Source organism: Buteo buteo, chromosome 22 (genome assembly GCF_964188355.1).
Source record: "Buteo buteo chromosome 22, bButBut1.hap1.1, whole genome shotgun sequence".
NCBI classification, from domain to species: Eukaryota; Metazoa; Chordata; class Aves; order Accipitriformes; family Accipitridae; genus Buteo; species Buteo buteo.
The window spans coordinates 2,282,432-2,297,455 of NC_134192.1; the positions used below are offsets into that span (position 1 = coordinate 2,282,432).

Consider the following 15,024-nt stretch of genomic DNA (forward strand, 5'->3'; position numbering starts at 1 on the left):
GCCATACAATATCACCTATGAAAGAAATTCAGACTGCTGGGGAAAGAACTAACTCCAGTGCCACGAAGACCTGTGGAGCTGATTTATTAAATTCATTTTTACAGATGGACAATGGATAAGAAAAGGAGTTTTTACAAGATTACACTGCAAACTGGTAAAATAGGGTTAGAAATGGGGTATTCCAATTCTTGGTCATTGGCTATAATCCCTAGATGACACTGGCATTTGCAAACAAGCAAGATGTGACTGGAAGTCTTGTCACACACTACAGTGAGCCTTCTATGGGCAGTTACCCGCTCAGATTTCAGTGCCCTTCTGGTCATTGACCAGTAAAGGAGCAGTTTTTCAAATAAATGTTCTTTTCCCTGCAGACTCCAGAAATCCATTTGTGGAGATTCACCCGGAACATCCCGAAATAATCTACATTTTAGATGCTAAGAAAACGGTTGTTATCCCTTGCCGAGTTACCTCGCCAGATATCAAACCTAAGCTTACCCAGGTAAGTGACTGTTTCAGAGAAACTCAATCAATTCAGAGGTCTGGGCTGCCAACACAATGGGTAAAAATACAAAATAAAAGGTATGAAACTGGGTAACTTTCAGAAAAAAAATAGCAAAGACACTGAAAATCCAGAAGCACAGTCCTGCTCTTGCAGTGTACAAGGGTGTTTTGGGGATTAGGCTGAGTTTATCACATATTTTTCTCAGCTTGTGGCTTCATGTTCCTCCATAAATTGGCAAAGGTAGATGACAAGGCACTATTTTTCTTTAGAATTCTTTGTATAACACCTGGCTATTAGCTATCCTTATGAAAGCTTATCTCTTTTTATACCTTGAACCTCCTCAGAACATTTGCCCATTTTTTATTGATTTCATAAATTTAAACCAAGTTTCAGCCTTGGGAATAAATGGCTACAGCATCTATCCCTTCAGCAGCAGTTACATCTGAATGTCAAGGTTACAGAATCGTCTGTGGAGGCCAAGGCCATTTTGTATTAAAAAAGTGGAAATTTAAGGTCTGGGGCTTCCTCAATTGATGGAGATCTAGTTACTCATTTAAAGGGCTTTAGAACTGCTCTATAGAGAAGCCTATCATGGACTGAGGAACAGAACATAGGTCTCCTGACTCCAATCCTGTCTTTTACCTAATAGGTTATGTGCCTTTCCATTCCCCTGCTAGGCTGACTGCTTGAGCTGTCCTAATGGGAACAAGAGCTCATCCTCTGCCTCTGCCCCTTTTCCACGGCCTGTTCTGGAGGGGCTGTAAGAGATGAGGTTGTTCTGTTGGATATAGCGTGATAGCAGACCGCATGCAGATGGGCTGATGCTGTGCTGGTAGAGGGGTCTGAGGACCTCTGCTCCTTTTAGCAGTTAGATGTCTTAGTTGTTAGATGTGTCCTTCTCCTGGGAGACAGCACATGAAATCACGGAGGCCTGAGACCGTGCTCCGGCTCCTGCTGAGACCAATGGCAAATTTCCAGTAGACGTGCAGAGGGACAGCACTGGCCTTATTGCTTTAGCAGATCTCTATTTTTAAATTCTGTCAGTAGGGATTAAAGGGGGGGGAATAAGGCTCCTCTCCAGTTACAGCTTATCACTTTAGCCTGGATAAGTGTTATCACCTTCTCCTCCTTGGCTATAAAAATGAAACATCCCCATCATATTTTAGCCTACTTCAACCAAACTCATTGCTGGAGTACTGCTGCTGACTTCGGCACAGTCACATAAGCCTAAATGTGGCCTTGGAACCTCGACCAAGCAGACCTCCACATTTATCCCCTTATTTATAGGCAGCCCTGCTCTCCCTGCTTGCCAGCTGAATTCTCTCCTGGTAATTTCTTCAAACACAAACTGAAGTCCTTTACCTTGCTGCAGGCTGCTGCTGGAATGAAATCTCCACTGAAATCTCCCTTTCGAATTGCAAAGAAAATTGTCCCCAAAAGATTTTTCCCCTTCAAGGGAGAGCAGCTGGACTGCGGGGCAGGGATGTAGGTGTTGAGTGCCACTCCCCAGAGACACTCTCCTGAGGCTGTGAGCTGTGAGCTACTCAAGGGGACGCGCTTTGGGAGGTGTGTGTTGGCTTCAGGAGCCGCCAGCCCCCGGCTCCCATCTACGGAAAGTCACCACTTGTTTTGCCCTGTCTGGGAATGTCATAGCGCCGTGTGGAGCCAAGGTGGCGGCTTCCCATGCGAAGAGGAAGCGGGTGGGAGAGGGGTGGAGGTAAGGATGGGGGAGGAGAGGTGAATAAGGCGATCAGACAAATTTAGAACATCCTCTTCTTCCAAATTTAATCTCCAATAGACAACAAACTTCAAAGGGAGGAAAGCCACTGTGATTTCCTTCAAGTAGCATTGATGCTTTTTGTTTGATTGTTTAAGTATATATTTTTTGAATATTTTATGAAGACGTTTAATATGAGTGTAGTGTTGAAAAGGGCCTCCTGAGTAGGGTTATTTTTTCTTTCCTCTTCCCCTAGCCATCAGGGAGCAGAGCTGCCAAACCATGAAGTTCAGCTTTATCACATTTTATTATTCTTGTAGAAAATGTACTTTTTTCCACCGTAAATTAAGTTCCTTATGTTACCATTATACTTTAAAATCATTGCACTCTCTGGCCTTTAAATATGTATGGGGAAAGGTACCTCTTGCTAATACTAAACAGATCCCAGCTAACTCTACATATCATCTTTGTTATTAATAAACCCATGCTAAGACACACAATTCAAACTTCTAATTTTGCTTAATGTGATATTAATCCTGGGCAAAAAAAAGCATTTTCAGTCTTGTCAGATCTGTTTAGTCACTGATCTGGTTCAGTGTGCTTTTGCCACTTACAGCTTTGACCTTCATGGGTGTTAAAGCATGATTTAAGCCTCAGGTCTCAGATCTCTTTCTGTAATTTTCCTGAATTTTCCTAATGGTTCTGAACAGAGATACCACAGCTTGATTACTTTGAAAGTATTTACATGAAATCCATGTTTCCTCCTACTGCCAGAAGAGAACTGCTGTTCCAAAAGAAAGCAACTGCCTCGCTGTGCCTCCTTCCCCACAGCGGCATCACCAGTCACTGCCCCACAGTCATAATTCCTTTGTCTTTGGTCTCTGCTGAAAATGTAATAACAAGCGACCTAAAACAATGCCAACCTGATCAATTGTGTATTCATATGAGGGGTATGAGCATCAGCTCTCAAGGCCTGGAGCTGAAATTTCTTCGCAATAGGAGTATTATTTAAACAGAATCCTTTTTAAACTGCACTGCCATACAAGACTACTGTTTGTTTGGAGACAGAAAAATAAATTGCATGGTGCATAACAACAAGAATAAGAGCAAAACTATTACATCATTGGGGAAATTCCCACTTGTGGTCCCTAGTGCAGCTCTTCCCCTGGTTAGCTCCAAAAGCTAAGGTAGCTCTGAAAAGGAAAACATTAACTTGCCTCATCTTTGAGAAGCCAGTATATGCTAAGTAGGAGGGAGAAGCACTGTGCAAATAAACTTATCATGTGGCAACTGTAGGCACATTGAGCTTTCCTCAAACTCTTCATTTTTCAGCCAGAAGTGATCTCAACACTCCTACAGCACATCCTCAGTCCTAAAGAGCTTTCCTGTGTCCTGCTGGAAGAGTCAGACCAACAGCCTGTGCTTCCACTCACCTGCCTGCAAATAGGCTGAAATGGGTGAATTTCAGTGATCTGCTCTTTTACAGACTCCTGAGCTATTTGTCTGCATTTAATTTCACATATTTATTTTCTACTTTATAATCCAGGATTTTCAAAATTATTGGAAAGTAAAATGCATTTTCTCAAGGAAATAGAGGATTTCCCCATGTGGTAATAATAACAACAACAACAACAACAACAACAACAACAACCTCCTAAATATTCCCACCAACAAAAGCTAACCTGCTTGACATTGGTGCTGTCCAAGGGTATACAGAGTGTTCATTCTTACTAAATGAATTTTTGCTCTAGTTTATTTTCAACATTTTCCTTCTGTATCCTCACTTCTTCCTCATAAGCAGAACTTATAGATACTGTTTCTTCAAGAATCTCAGAACATTACAAGTATTTATGAATTTAGGGAAAAAAAAGTCTATGTTACTAAGTCCCCTTATTTCTGCCATCCTATGATTTACGATCTTAAGTTATCCAGGCTGCTTCTGTGCCTAGTGGAAATCAATAGGCTGCTTTGAAAATGTCTCATCCCTTTCTGTGATATAGAGTGAATCTGATAGATTCATAGACCATAGCTTACAGATGACTGCCATCAGGTGAGTTAGTAACATGAAGAATTCTGATTTTGGGGGGTCTAACTTCACATTATTTGAAAGTACCGTGAGATCCCAGGAAAACATGTGGTAGCTGCACATAGCATTAGGAGAAGCAAACTTTGTCCTTAAACACTTCCAAAAAGATTACCCTACAAAATCCATATAAGATAAGCATAATTATTTCCAGTATAGAGATGAGGGAAATGGGACCTACAATGGGTAGCATGGCATCTTGCCTAAGATCTGAGAGGACAGGGGCTACTGAATCAAAAGCCCCAGTTATGGTGTCCAAGTTTTGGATTTCAAAGACAGTCATACCTTAGGGAGGGCTTTTCTATTTGCTTATGTTGATGTTGCTTAAGATATGTGTGGAATGAGACCACCAACCACTCTGAAAGGTCAAATATCTACCCTGCCTGTAAAGCAGAACAGCCTTGGCTGGTCGCCGCTATGGTCTGGGAGGAAAGGGAATGTCTCACAAGCCTCCTATCTGTCTGTTTTCTTTCAGTATCCTTACTCTGTAGAGATGAACTTCAAGAGGATGGTGTGGGACCCAAGAAAAGGATTTGTCATCCCCTCTCATTCTTTTGTTTACTCTGGAGTACTCACATGCACTGCAAATGTCAATGGAAGTGTGTTCACCTCCTATTACCTAGCACAGAGACTGGGTGAGTGACTACTGTGAGCCAAGGAATGACCACAATGTTTCTATTCCATAGCTAAGCCCCTGGGTATTATTTCTTGGTTAGCCTCAATTATATTTGATATATCTAATTGGTATGTGTCTGTAGCAAGTCCAAGCTGGAATGCTAAAAGCAAACTCACTCTTCCCCTTTTTTTCCTATTCAACAGAACTTGGATTTGATCCACTCTTGGTTTTGAAAAATTACCAAGTGTTGAGGTGGTACAAAATAGGAGTATTTTATTCAAACCCCACCAAGGCTTTGTTTGCTTGGATTGAGCTATATTTACATTAAAACAACTGCTGGTTTAGGGTAAACCAAACAGTAGCTTTCTTTTTGCTTCTGGTCATTAAAAACACAAGATCATGGTATAAAAATCTCATTAAACTGCTAATTCAAATCTTTGCTTTTTTATATAGTTTCTCTTGGTGATTTACTATACCCTTTCCATTGTATTTACAGTTGAGCTTCAGCTCAGAATTAAAATCTGAATTTGAAGCAATTAAACATTAAATTGTTGAGTGCTGGGGATTTATATGAAGTCAATTAGCATTTATTTTTCCTTTGTTTTCAATGTATGTTCTTTCTCTCCTCATATATTATATTTTTGACAGAGGAGAGTTTATTGTGACTTCATTCCCATTAGATCATGGCATCCTTCTATACAATTAGCACTCAGCTTTACACAACAGGCTTGTAAATTTGTATGGCAGCCAAATAAAAGTCTTGTAAACATCTCTCTCTCTCTCTCTTTCTTCATTGTTGGAGTAATTATTTTTTACTAGAATCATGAATGCAAAGCTAAAAAACCCATTAGGTCATCCCTCTCTAGCCCAAAAGGACACAGGCAATACCTTACTCTATAATATGTTACTGTACAGTGGTCAGATGTGTGTTTGGTATGGGGCACCATAAACATAATGCAGGCTTATTTCAGAGTTGATGTATTTAAGGCATTAATAAATACAGAAGACCAAGATTTGGGGATCCCATTCAGAAAGCAAAGGTAGCTGGTTATCAGATGGCAGGAGAAACATGTTTCATGAGACTCTACTGAAAACTTGATCTAAGAATAGCTGAGAGCTGGTGAGTGAGTGTTGGAGCCAAACATGGAAAATGCAAGAAAAGTAATTCATAAATTAGTCTGTCCACATGATCAGTTAGTTTGATCAGCTGATGTTCAGGCATTCATATAACTGACCTAATGTTTCCATTGTGTGGGCATTTCCAACAATTTCCATAGAAATGACAGAAGAAGGTGAGGTGTTCTGGAAACTGTGAAAGGAGTGGATGTTGGAGAGGCAATCGGAGTGCAGACTCCATCTTAAATGTCATTTATGTAGAGAGTGCTGCAAGGTTATACCTTTCCTTTTTCATTTCAGAGGGCAGAGTACAGAACCTGGCTCTGAAAGCAACTCCCAAAAAACTGCTGGTTGGAGAAACTCTTTATTTGGAATGCAAAGCAGAAACCTTCATCAATGGGCGCATTGAGCTCATATGGACATGTCCCAGTGGGAGAGTGAGTTGATGAAAATTCAGTATTCTGCCCTCATGCAGTCTACCCCTACCCAAAAGAAAGATCTGTTCACAGGGCTGAGTAAACCCTAACTACTACTTATTCTGAAATACATCCAACCATTTGCAAGCCTACAATTGATTGTATTTTTAGTTTGGATGAATCTAAAACTTATCTGACCATCTTGAACCTGCGAATTAAACTGCAAATCTCAGGCTAAATATGTGCTTGCAAGAAAAGACAGGGGTGTATGTTTCTTGTTGGGAAGAATAGCTGTCCCATCTCTTCTGGCCTGTTTATTGATCCCAGCTTACAGTGGCAAGTTTCAAAGGCAGCCATGAAGGTTGCAAGTTGTCAATCTGCTCATCCATCTTGGCATTTGTTAAGTAGGAAAAAGTGAAACAAAAGCCAATTGTATCTGCTGAAATCTCCACCAAAGAATGAAATCTAAATTCTGAGTGTAGGTTCTTGAGCTTTCTGTGGAACGCAATACAAAAATGCCAAATTTGAAGCAGAAACATGTAAGAGGCTGAGCATTTTCTTTGATGTGCTAAAACCTTTCAGTTCTATGGAAAAACAGCGGGAAGAAGGGGTATTTTCCAAATCAGTTCATTTACCTGAGATATTACTCATGGTTCTGTTTGATCCTCGGAATTAAAATGATTGCTTTTTTTCTTTTTAGTTCAGAAAAATATACATTTCAAAGAAGCATCTAAGCCTCTTGGAAAAGTGTAAAATGTGATTCCTAAAAATTGATTATTTTTTTACGTATTTTGTTTGCTTAAAGAAAGAATGTCTGATTTTGTTTTGGTGAAGAAGCTACAGAAAATATAGTATAGAATTTACAGAAGTGCAAGCAATATGGAGTTACTGAAGTTTGTTTCGTGGACCCTATATGATGGAATAGAGTTGTTTTTCTCTGAACCCTCCTTAGATTTCTAACATTTTAAATGTAAAATTTTGCGGCCAAATCTCTGGGATCAAAAATCCTATCAGAAGCGATAATGCTTTCTAAAATTCTTCAACAATTTGTATTGGCACTTGGCTGTCATAAGATATTATATTTCTGTCACAATATATTTCTTTTAGAAAGTAGGAGGGTTTTAAGACAGAAAAAACCTGACTGTGACCAAAAAAAAAAACGAACAACCAAAACAAAACCAAAACTCAAAGCACAACTCTGACCCTACAGATACCCACAGCATGTTTGCACTGAGATCCCTGAGATTTGATCCCTAAGAGGGGCTGATCTGTGATGCATCCCCTTATTTACCTGCCTGCCCAGATTTCAGTAGAGAAGCACCACAGTTCCACTCTGTTTCTCTCTCTTATTAGACTTGATAATGAAACCTCACACAAGAACTCTTCCTGCTGATTTGTCTTTTATATTATTTATTTCAGTGTTGGGGAGATATGATAATTTTGATATGAATCACTGTTTTTCTTTACTGGCAGGCTTTGAAAGGATGAACAAAATAATCCAGTTTATGCCGCTTTTTGACCCCCTTTTTTCTGACTTCCAGCACCCTTATCCTAGAAGAACAATAGACCAGACTGGCATGGTGAATAAAGTTGGCAGTAGCCTGACAATTGAAAACGTCACCATGCAAGACGGAGGCCTGTATGTATGCAAAACATTCAACGTAACAAGGCTGGAGGCCAATGTCACAGTTACAGTGTATGGTAAGTTCTGCAGCTAAACCAGAATACCCAAGAACCAGGACTGTTAAGCTTAAACAATAATGCCACATTATTAAATCTGTTGACTAAGTCTGTAGAAATGGCATTAGGAAGCATGCCAACTAGTTAAAACAACCATTTATCATCTATAATCTGTAATCAGTCTATGAGAGAGGCAGCACTCAGCACTACATTTTCAAAGAAACTTTAGAGAGTTCAAGACTGAAACATGTCTGAGGACATGGATTAACTGGGAGCTGAACTGGCTTGAAAAAGCTGGCACCAAATGTGGTTGCTGATGCCCTGGAAAATCTGGCCTGCTGGCATTCACATGGACAAGAGATACCCCAGGCATTTTTACACACTGCTCCAGGGGCAATGCAGATGTGTATCCTCTGCTTTAAATATAAAGTCCTTCATCTGGAGATAGACCTTACTGGCTGTGGCCAAGCTTTGCAGGGGAGCTGCAGTAACAGCTTGTCATTCCATTTGGTTGTCTGCAGCTTCAACAGATCTGTATTGCAAAAAATCCAGGGTAGACACAACACAGTTCAAAGATGTGAGCACTGTACTGTGGCAGATCTGCCATTACTTGTCTTCCTCTTCGTTTCTCTTTCCAGACAAACCTTTCATTACAGTTTCACATAAGAAAGGGCCTTACTACGAGATTACATCAGGACACAAGTCACTGAAACTAGCTGCAAAGGTTGACGCCTTTCCTCGTCCAAGCGTCACCTGGTGAGTACCATCATCTCGAGCAAAATCAGGAATACACAACCTTCTTTCGGGCTCCTGTCTAGAACAGATTTTCACTGTTCCTTACCACACAGGTAAAAGAGGAGAGCTGGGAAAGCTCGTAGCTGTGGTCTCACAGTTCACCTCAGATGTGACTCCCTTCTGTGCTGACATGCTCTGTGAAGCTGAGCAAGCCATACCTCTTTCCCATGCTATTTTTCTCTTCTAGTCCTGTAGAAAAGGTCCCTACAGGAAAAATGGGGGTTTTGTTACCCTGGACACAGAACAATTTGGAAGATTCAAGTAGAAAGCTGTTGGGGAAGGGTTGCCAGTTTACCACCGTTAGTGGTGGTCAGTCTGCAAGGAGGCAATGCATAACAGAAAGCTGCAGGACACATCCTCAACATGAGAAATTGTTTCTCTTCATAACTTTTAAATAACTTTCTCCAATCCTGTACCACCAGCAATGTCAGATCCTTGCAGGCAATGCAATGAATTCTCTCGAGCAAACTAGAGGCTCCACCAGTACTGTAGTGGATCAGCTTAATAGGAGGGGCAACATGTCAGCAACTCCAGGAGACATTCATTTCTCTCATTACCCTTTCATCGTGTGTCCTCTCTCTTGCTACTTTTTCTGTGCTTCATTCTGCAGGGGCTCTTTAACAACCTCATCCAACACCTCATACACCTTTAACTGTATGAAATCCCGTATGACAGCTGGCATGGGTTTGCCTGTCCTGGCAGAGGGGGTGGCTTGGGTGAGTTAGCACCCGCACAGTGCACTTTTCCTTGGCCAGCCGAGTGCTGCTCAGGGGGGCCTGGCAGTCAGCAAAAGGTATTGGTCAGGGAAGGGTTTGCTGCATTTTTTTAGCAGTGAAATAACATTGAATTCTCTAATATTCAGTCAGACCAGTGAAATCAGTGCTGCCAGGAAATATTTTTAATTGTTGCTGTTATTTAGGAGGTGGAAATATTTTTGTGAGTTGAAGTGGGGACCGTCTCCCTTTTCTCTGCCAAGGCTTTGTTCTCAGGGCTCAGCGTGGAGCTGCGTGGTAGCTGCCTGGGACCACCAGAGCTGCCTTCCCTGCATGTTCGAGGCTACAGCTGTTGATGTTGGAGGTCTCTCAGTACAGTTGTTTAAACGACTGTAAAGGAGGTTTCCAGCATTCTCAGGCTGTAGGACACATGCCCCAGCTTCTCCTTCCACCAAGCCTAAAGCTCTGTGTGTGGCAGTCAGGCCCATTTCATATTCATATCCCCAATCTGCATGTCGGATTAGCAGTGAAGAGGAGTCTGCTCTCCTACTCTTAGCTGGTGAAGATACAAGATTGTGGATTCCTCACTGACCTTCCTATAGACTGTCAATTTTCCAGGTCACAGACTTTAGCTTTTTCAGAGACAGTAAAGGGTCCTATACACATATCGAAAGACAATTCTATTTAATTAATACATTGTTTTAAAACTGATGCCATAAATTTTGGCTAGTCCATGATTTCCTGCACTTAGTATTGCACATCCAGCATAATTTGGGTGCATCTAGATGGACATTTCTGATCATAGTTGAGCATGCGAGAGGCACTGCTCATTCAGATCCATTAAAATGTCTTTTTTCTGTTTGTTAGATGAAGCCACCCCATAGCACTGCAGATGCTACTCAGTTTTAGTGTGGAAGGATAAAAGGAATAGTTGTCCAATTCAAGCAGCGATTATAGATCTGTGTTTCCCTTGCTGTTTCCAAAGGATGACTCTTTACCCACCCTAGCTTGGGTAAGAGTTAAGTTTTCTGAGGGCTAACATGCATACATGCACATGATGAGCCTTGATGGGACTTTCAAAACAGGTACAAAGATGGCAAACTGATCAAGGATAACCACACTTGCTATGAGCCGGATCCAATGAAGTACAGACTGGGCATAAGAGATGTGAGACCAAAGCATGCTGGAAACTACACCATCGTCTTGAGCAATGCAAAATATGGCCTGTATAAGAACCTCACCATGCAGCTGGTAGTGACAGGTAAGGACTTGGTGTTTCCAATTACTTCTACTGGGTTCTTTCTCATTTTCTGCTTTACCAGTCAGCAGGAACAGGTGACATGTCCCCATGTTTAGCTGATATGAGCTGATACAGCACTGTGCATAGATTACCACCTTACTTAGGAAGCGCTGAAGATCCACCCCATTTCACCACGTTAAATCGAAGCAACGGAATGGAGAGCTGGTGTGAAGAGTTAGTCTGAAACTAGGTCATCTAAAGTCACTTTCCACTGAGATACTGCACCTCAGAAACAGCCTACAGCACCTTGATGTCAGGACAGTGTCTCCACAGAGGGAAGCAGAAATGGCTTGAAAGTGAACAAACAACAGAACTTAAATTTTAATAGGAGTTTGGGAGGATATCTAGTAGTGAGGTCTTAGAGCTAGGGGAACAGCTTCCCAGGAGAAGTGATGGAAGTTTTATCCCTTGAGATAAAAAACTACCTTGGGCAAAGCACTGGAGAACACCTGTTGGGACAGGAAAAGTCCCAATAGGGCTGACGGAAGGAACTAGATAAGCTACCCTGTCTTTTATGTCTCTCCATCATCCTGCTACAGAAATACTTTCTAAGTCTGTATTTTATGCATTGTCATTTATGTGCTGGGAGCACTTGAGAGACAGGTTCATTTTCAGGGGAATCTGGAGAAAACTGAAGTAAATGGTGGTGTGCACTGAAGCAGGTTCACTTGACATAGAGGGAAAATAGATATTGGAATCACATTTATTAATCTCCCTTGCTGGGATAATGGAAGACAGAGCCACATTGTCTCTTTGCACATCCACTGCCTCTTTTAATCCATTGAATTTGGCAACAGAGATTGAATCATGAGGCCAAGCAGGAGTTCAGCAAAAGTTAGCTCTGCTTCCCTTTGTACTTCCCAAGGTTCACTCAGGCAGTGAGATAGATAAAGTTATTGAGATAGGTTTGCTTTCTTTTCTGTGGTTAATTCTTTTCTCCTTATCCCCTTTACACCTAAAAATATTCTTAGTTGTCCTGTTTTGTATACTTATGTATTGTTGCACCCTGTAACTTCCAGCATTTGTGTTTTTCTCATTTCACCCTTCACCTTTCAGAAAAGAATAATGCCTAACAAATGGAGAACTTGTCACTTAGGCACATTTGGCCTATTAAAAATCCTAAATAAGATATGGTTGCTTAATCCACCTTAAGCATTACATAAACTAATAAGTTATTTAGGAGCAGAGAGAGCTAAGAACATGCTTATGGTCAGGTACTGCAGCTCAGCTGATGATGAGCAATGTGTTAAGCTGTGGTAATTTGTTCACTTGAGATTGTTTATCCATACAATGGTTTTGCCGTCTTGTTAAGAGAACGGAAACATTCAAAGGAAGAGAAAATTAAGAATGATAATAAACTATCTTGTCAAGGTAAATATTGGTGTTTGCATGCAAAAGAGAATGTTTACTTGAAGAGTAGCCATTCCCCAAATAGGCATATAAAAAACAAACAGACCTTGTTTGTATCAGCAAGATGCTATTTCAGGATTAAACCATCCCATGCTCTTAACTACAGTGCAAGCCTTTCATCTTTATTGTATGTACAAGTATGTGGTATTCAGTCTCTCACACACAGTGCATGCCTAGCATGGTGCTCATTGTTAGCCCTTCTGAGAGATCAGCCCAACAAAGACTTCAATCAGGAATAATTATTTAATTGCAAAACCACTGTTTCTCAAGGGTCTGCAAAGTCCAGCAGCTGCAGGAATGTTACCCGCTGGAGAAGGTGTTGCATGGTGAAGCACAGGAAAAATGAATAGCAAGTGTTTCTTTTCTGGTAAAAGAAAGTCATCCCAGAAATGAGAGCAAGCAAAGGAAAATATCTGCCAAAGAGTTCCATTGTTTTTAAGCTAAAGGCTGCAAACAATGAGGATATTTGAGGACTGACACAAAACACCTAGGAAATCTCTCTTGCCTTTGCCAGGCTCTTCTCTGCAGCACTAACCTGACATGCTGTATGTGAAGCACTCAGCCCAAGGAGAGGGTCATTTTGCCGACATGCACGTGGGTAGAGACCAAAAAAGGCAAATTTTGCTCTTGATGCTTATCCAACAGCAGCAAACTGCCTTTTTTCATGTGTTTTCAGTTAGAGTAAAGGGACTGCTTTTTCAGATCTGGGCATCATTTGCTTTACTCTCAAAAAAAAATACTGAAGCTCCAAACTGAATGCAGATTTGAATTTTTCCCTTAACTCCTCAACAAATAACATGACACTTTATCTCCAGTCATCATGACTGATATCCTGGTATCGCACCTGAATAGATTAAATTGCTTGGAGTTTCAGCAGACACTTAGACATGGAAAAGGAGACCAAAACATGCTTTCTAGCCATTTTATGCAGGGATTACCTTGCCCACCACTGAAACACAACCACCTCTGAGCTGGGAGGGGTGATTAATGTCTCTGCTTAGAACCATAGGCAGTCTGCAATTACTGAAGCTGGAATTTGAACACAGGGATTAGCAGACTTGATGGAAAAATCCTTTTGGGTTTGCAAGTGAACACAGTGGTAGGAGCATCAATTTTGCATCAAGTCTAAAAGGTGGAGGAGCCTGCAGCAATTCAGCAACTGATAAACCTCATGCTGAGTACATAACCATGTACCAGCTCCCTATTACTGAGGACTAACATTTCTTGAGTAACAGCATTGCTCCCCAAAAGGCAGGGTCAGTCTTTTAAATTTCAGAGCTGCATCTGTGAAAGTGAGTGAGTTCTGATCTATACTATTAAAGAGAAGATAGAAAATTATTTAAATAGACTTTTGAATGAGAAGATAAATGTCATTTGAATGTGTTTTCTTTTGCTGCAAGGGGACACTGCATTGAAGAAATTATAAGTAAGCATACAGCCCCCTCTCCTGTGAGTCTCTTCAAAATAATACATTGTTAATGTTCCTGAGCATCATAGATAGTATAACTGGCAGTCAGCATGCTGTGACAAACCCATCAACTGTGAATTTGAACTAGGTGTAGAGGAAGTTTATAGTGTTGTGAATTGTTGTTCACAAACAAAGTATAAATAGCAGCAGGACTCCGTCATCAAATTGCACTATATTAATTTTTGCAGTGTATGTTATTCAATAATAATGGCAGCAGAAGAGAACCATTTAAGCAGGATGAGAACAAGATAAGTCATCTACTTGAGCCCTGCAGGACAGGAGCTTATATGCAGTGTATCTCCTGACCTGCTAGAAGACCAGCACTGCTGCAGGCTTTCCTTGGAGTCAGGTCCTGTATACTTAATTTGTAGCAATCACAGTAGTTCTGACATAAAGCATACACTGTATGTGCAAGGTATTTCACTCTATCGTAATAAGTAAAATCTTAGGAGTTATTTCCCCGCAAAGTTTGATATGGCCATAAAACTGATGAGTATCTGCAGAGTCCAGAGGTATCAATCGTCTCAGCTCCACAGAGGCAAGAAGGAGCAAAATGGGCAAATAACTCCCAGAGCTGCAGGGTGGGAACTGATAGCAACACCAGCCCGAGGCGAGGACTTGGTTGACAATATGCAGGAAGGAGCATGCTGCCTGGCCAGAGGGAGAATCATGCTGCTATTCAAAAAATGTCTCTTTAAGAAGTGACTTAGCTGTGCCTCTGGTCACCAGTGCTCCCACTGCAGCTGGAATTTAATCTTGCAGGAGCACATATCTCCCTTGTGGAGTCACCTTGGCTCGTTGTAGGACTCAAGTCCCCAGGAGGTAGCTGATTGCATTTTCAAAACACTCCTTTACATATTTACACATCAAACACTGTCCAAGAAGCGGCGGGTTGCTGCGTTTTTGTTTTGTTTGATTAAATTCTTATTGAGAAAAGCTTCAAGAAAATAATGTCCTGAAGAATTTGGAGGGGAGGGGGCAAGGAGAAGGAACAATCCTAGCAAACAGCTGGTGGCTGCACATCTGAGCCAGCCAAGAAGGAGAAATGTGGGAGAAAAGAGTTATTCCAGGCTAGAGTACAAAGCAGTTTCAGAACAAAACATAAACAAAAAAACCTCAAATCTATTTATGGGCAAGCAGGCTGCATTTCATTCTCACCCTTGTACAAGTCATCTGCTGTATCAGGGTTCTTGCTGAGCCCTTATAGA

General features: G+C 41.2%; 1 protein-coding gene across 2 annotated transcripts in view; it reads left to right on the forward strand.

Annotated features, from left to right (window-relative positions):
- Positions 1 to 15,024, forward strand: part of LOC142043375 (vascular endothelial growth factor receptor kdr-like) — a 141,225-nt gene that overhangs the window by 56,134 nt on the left and 70,067 nt on the right. For both annotated transcript variants that reach the window (XM_075054530.1, XM_075054531.1), the window contains exons 4-9: positions 372 to 499; positions 4,778 to 4,937; positions 6,335 to 6,471; positions 7,992 to 8,151; positions 8,769 to 8,886; positions 10,724 to 10,899. In XM_075054530.1, coding sequence (XP_074910631.1) covers positions 372 to 499; positions 4,778 to 4,937; positions 6,335 to 6,471; positions 7,992 to 8,151; positions 8,769 to 8,886; positions 10,724 to 10,899 — 879 coding nt within the window. The remainder of the gene's footprint in view (positions 1 to 371; positions 500 to 4,777; positions 4,938 to 6,334; positions 6,472 to 7,991; positions 8,152 to 8,768; positions 8,887 to 10,723; positions 10,900 to 15,024) is intronic.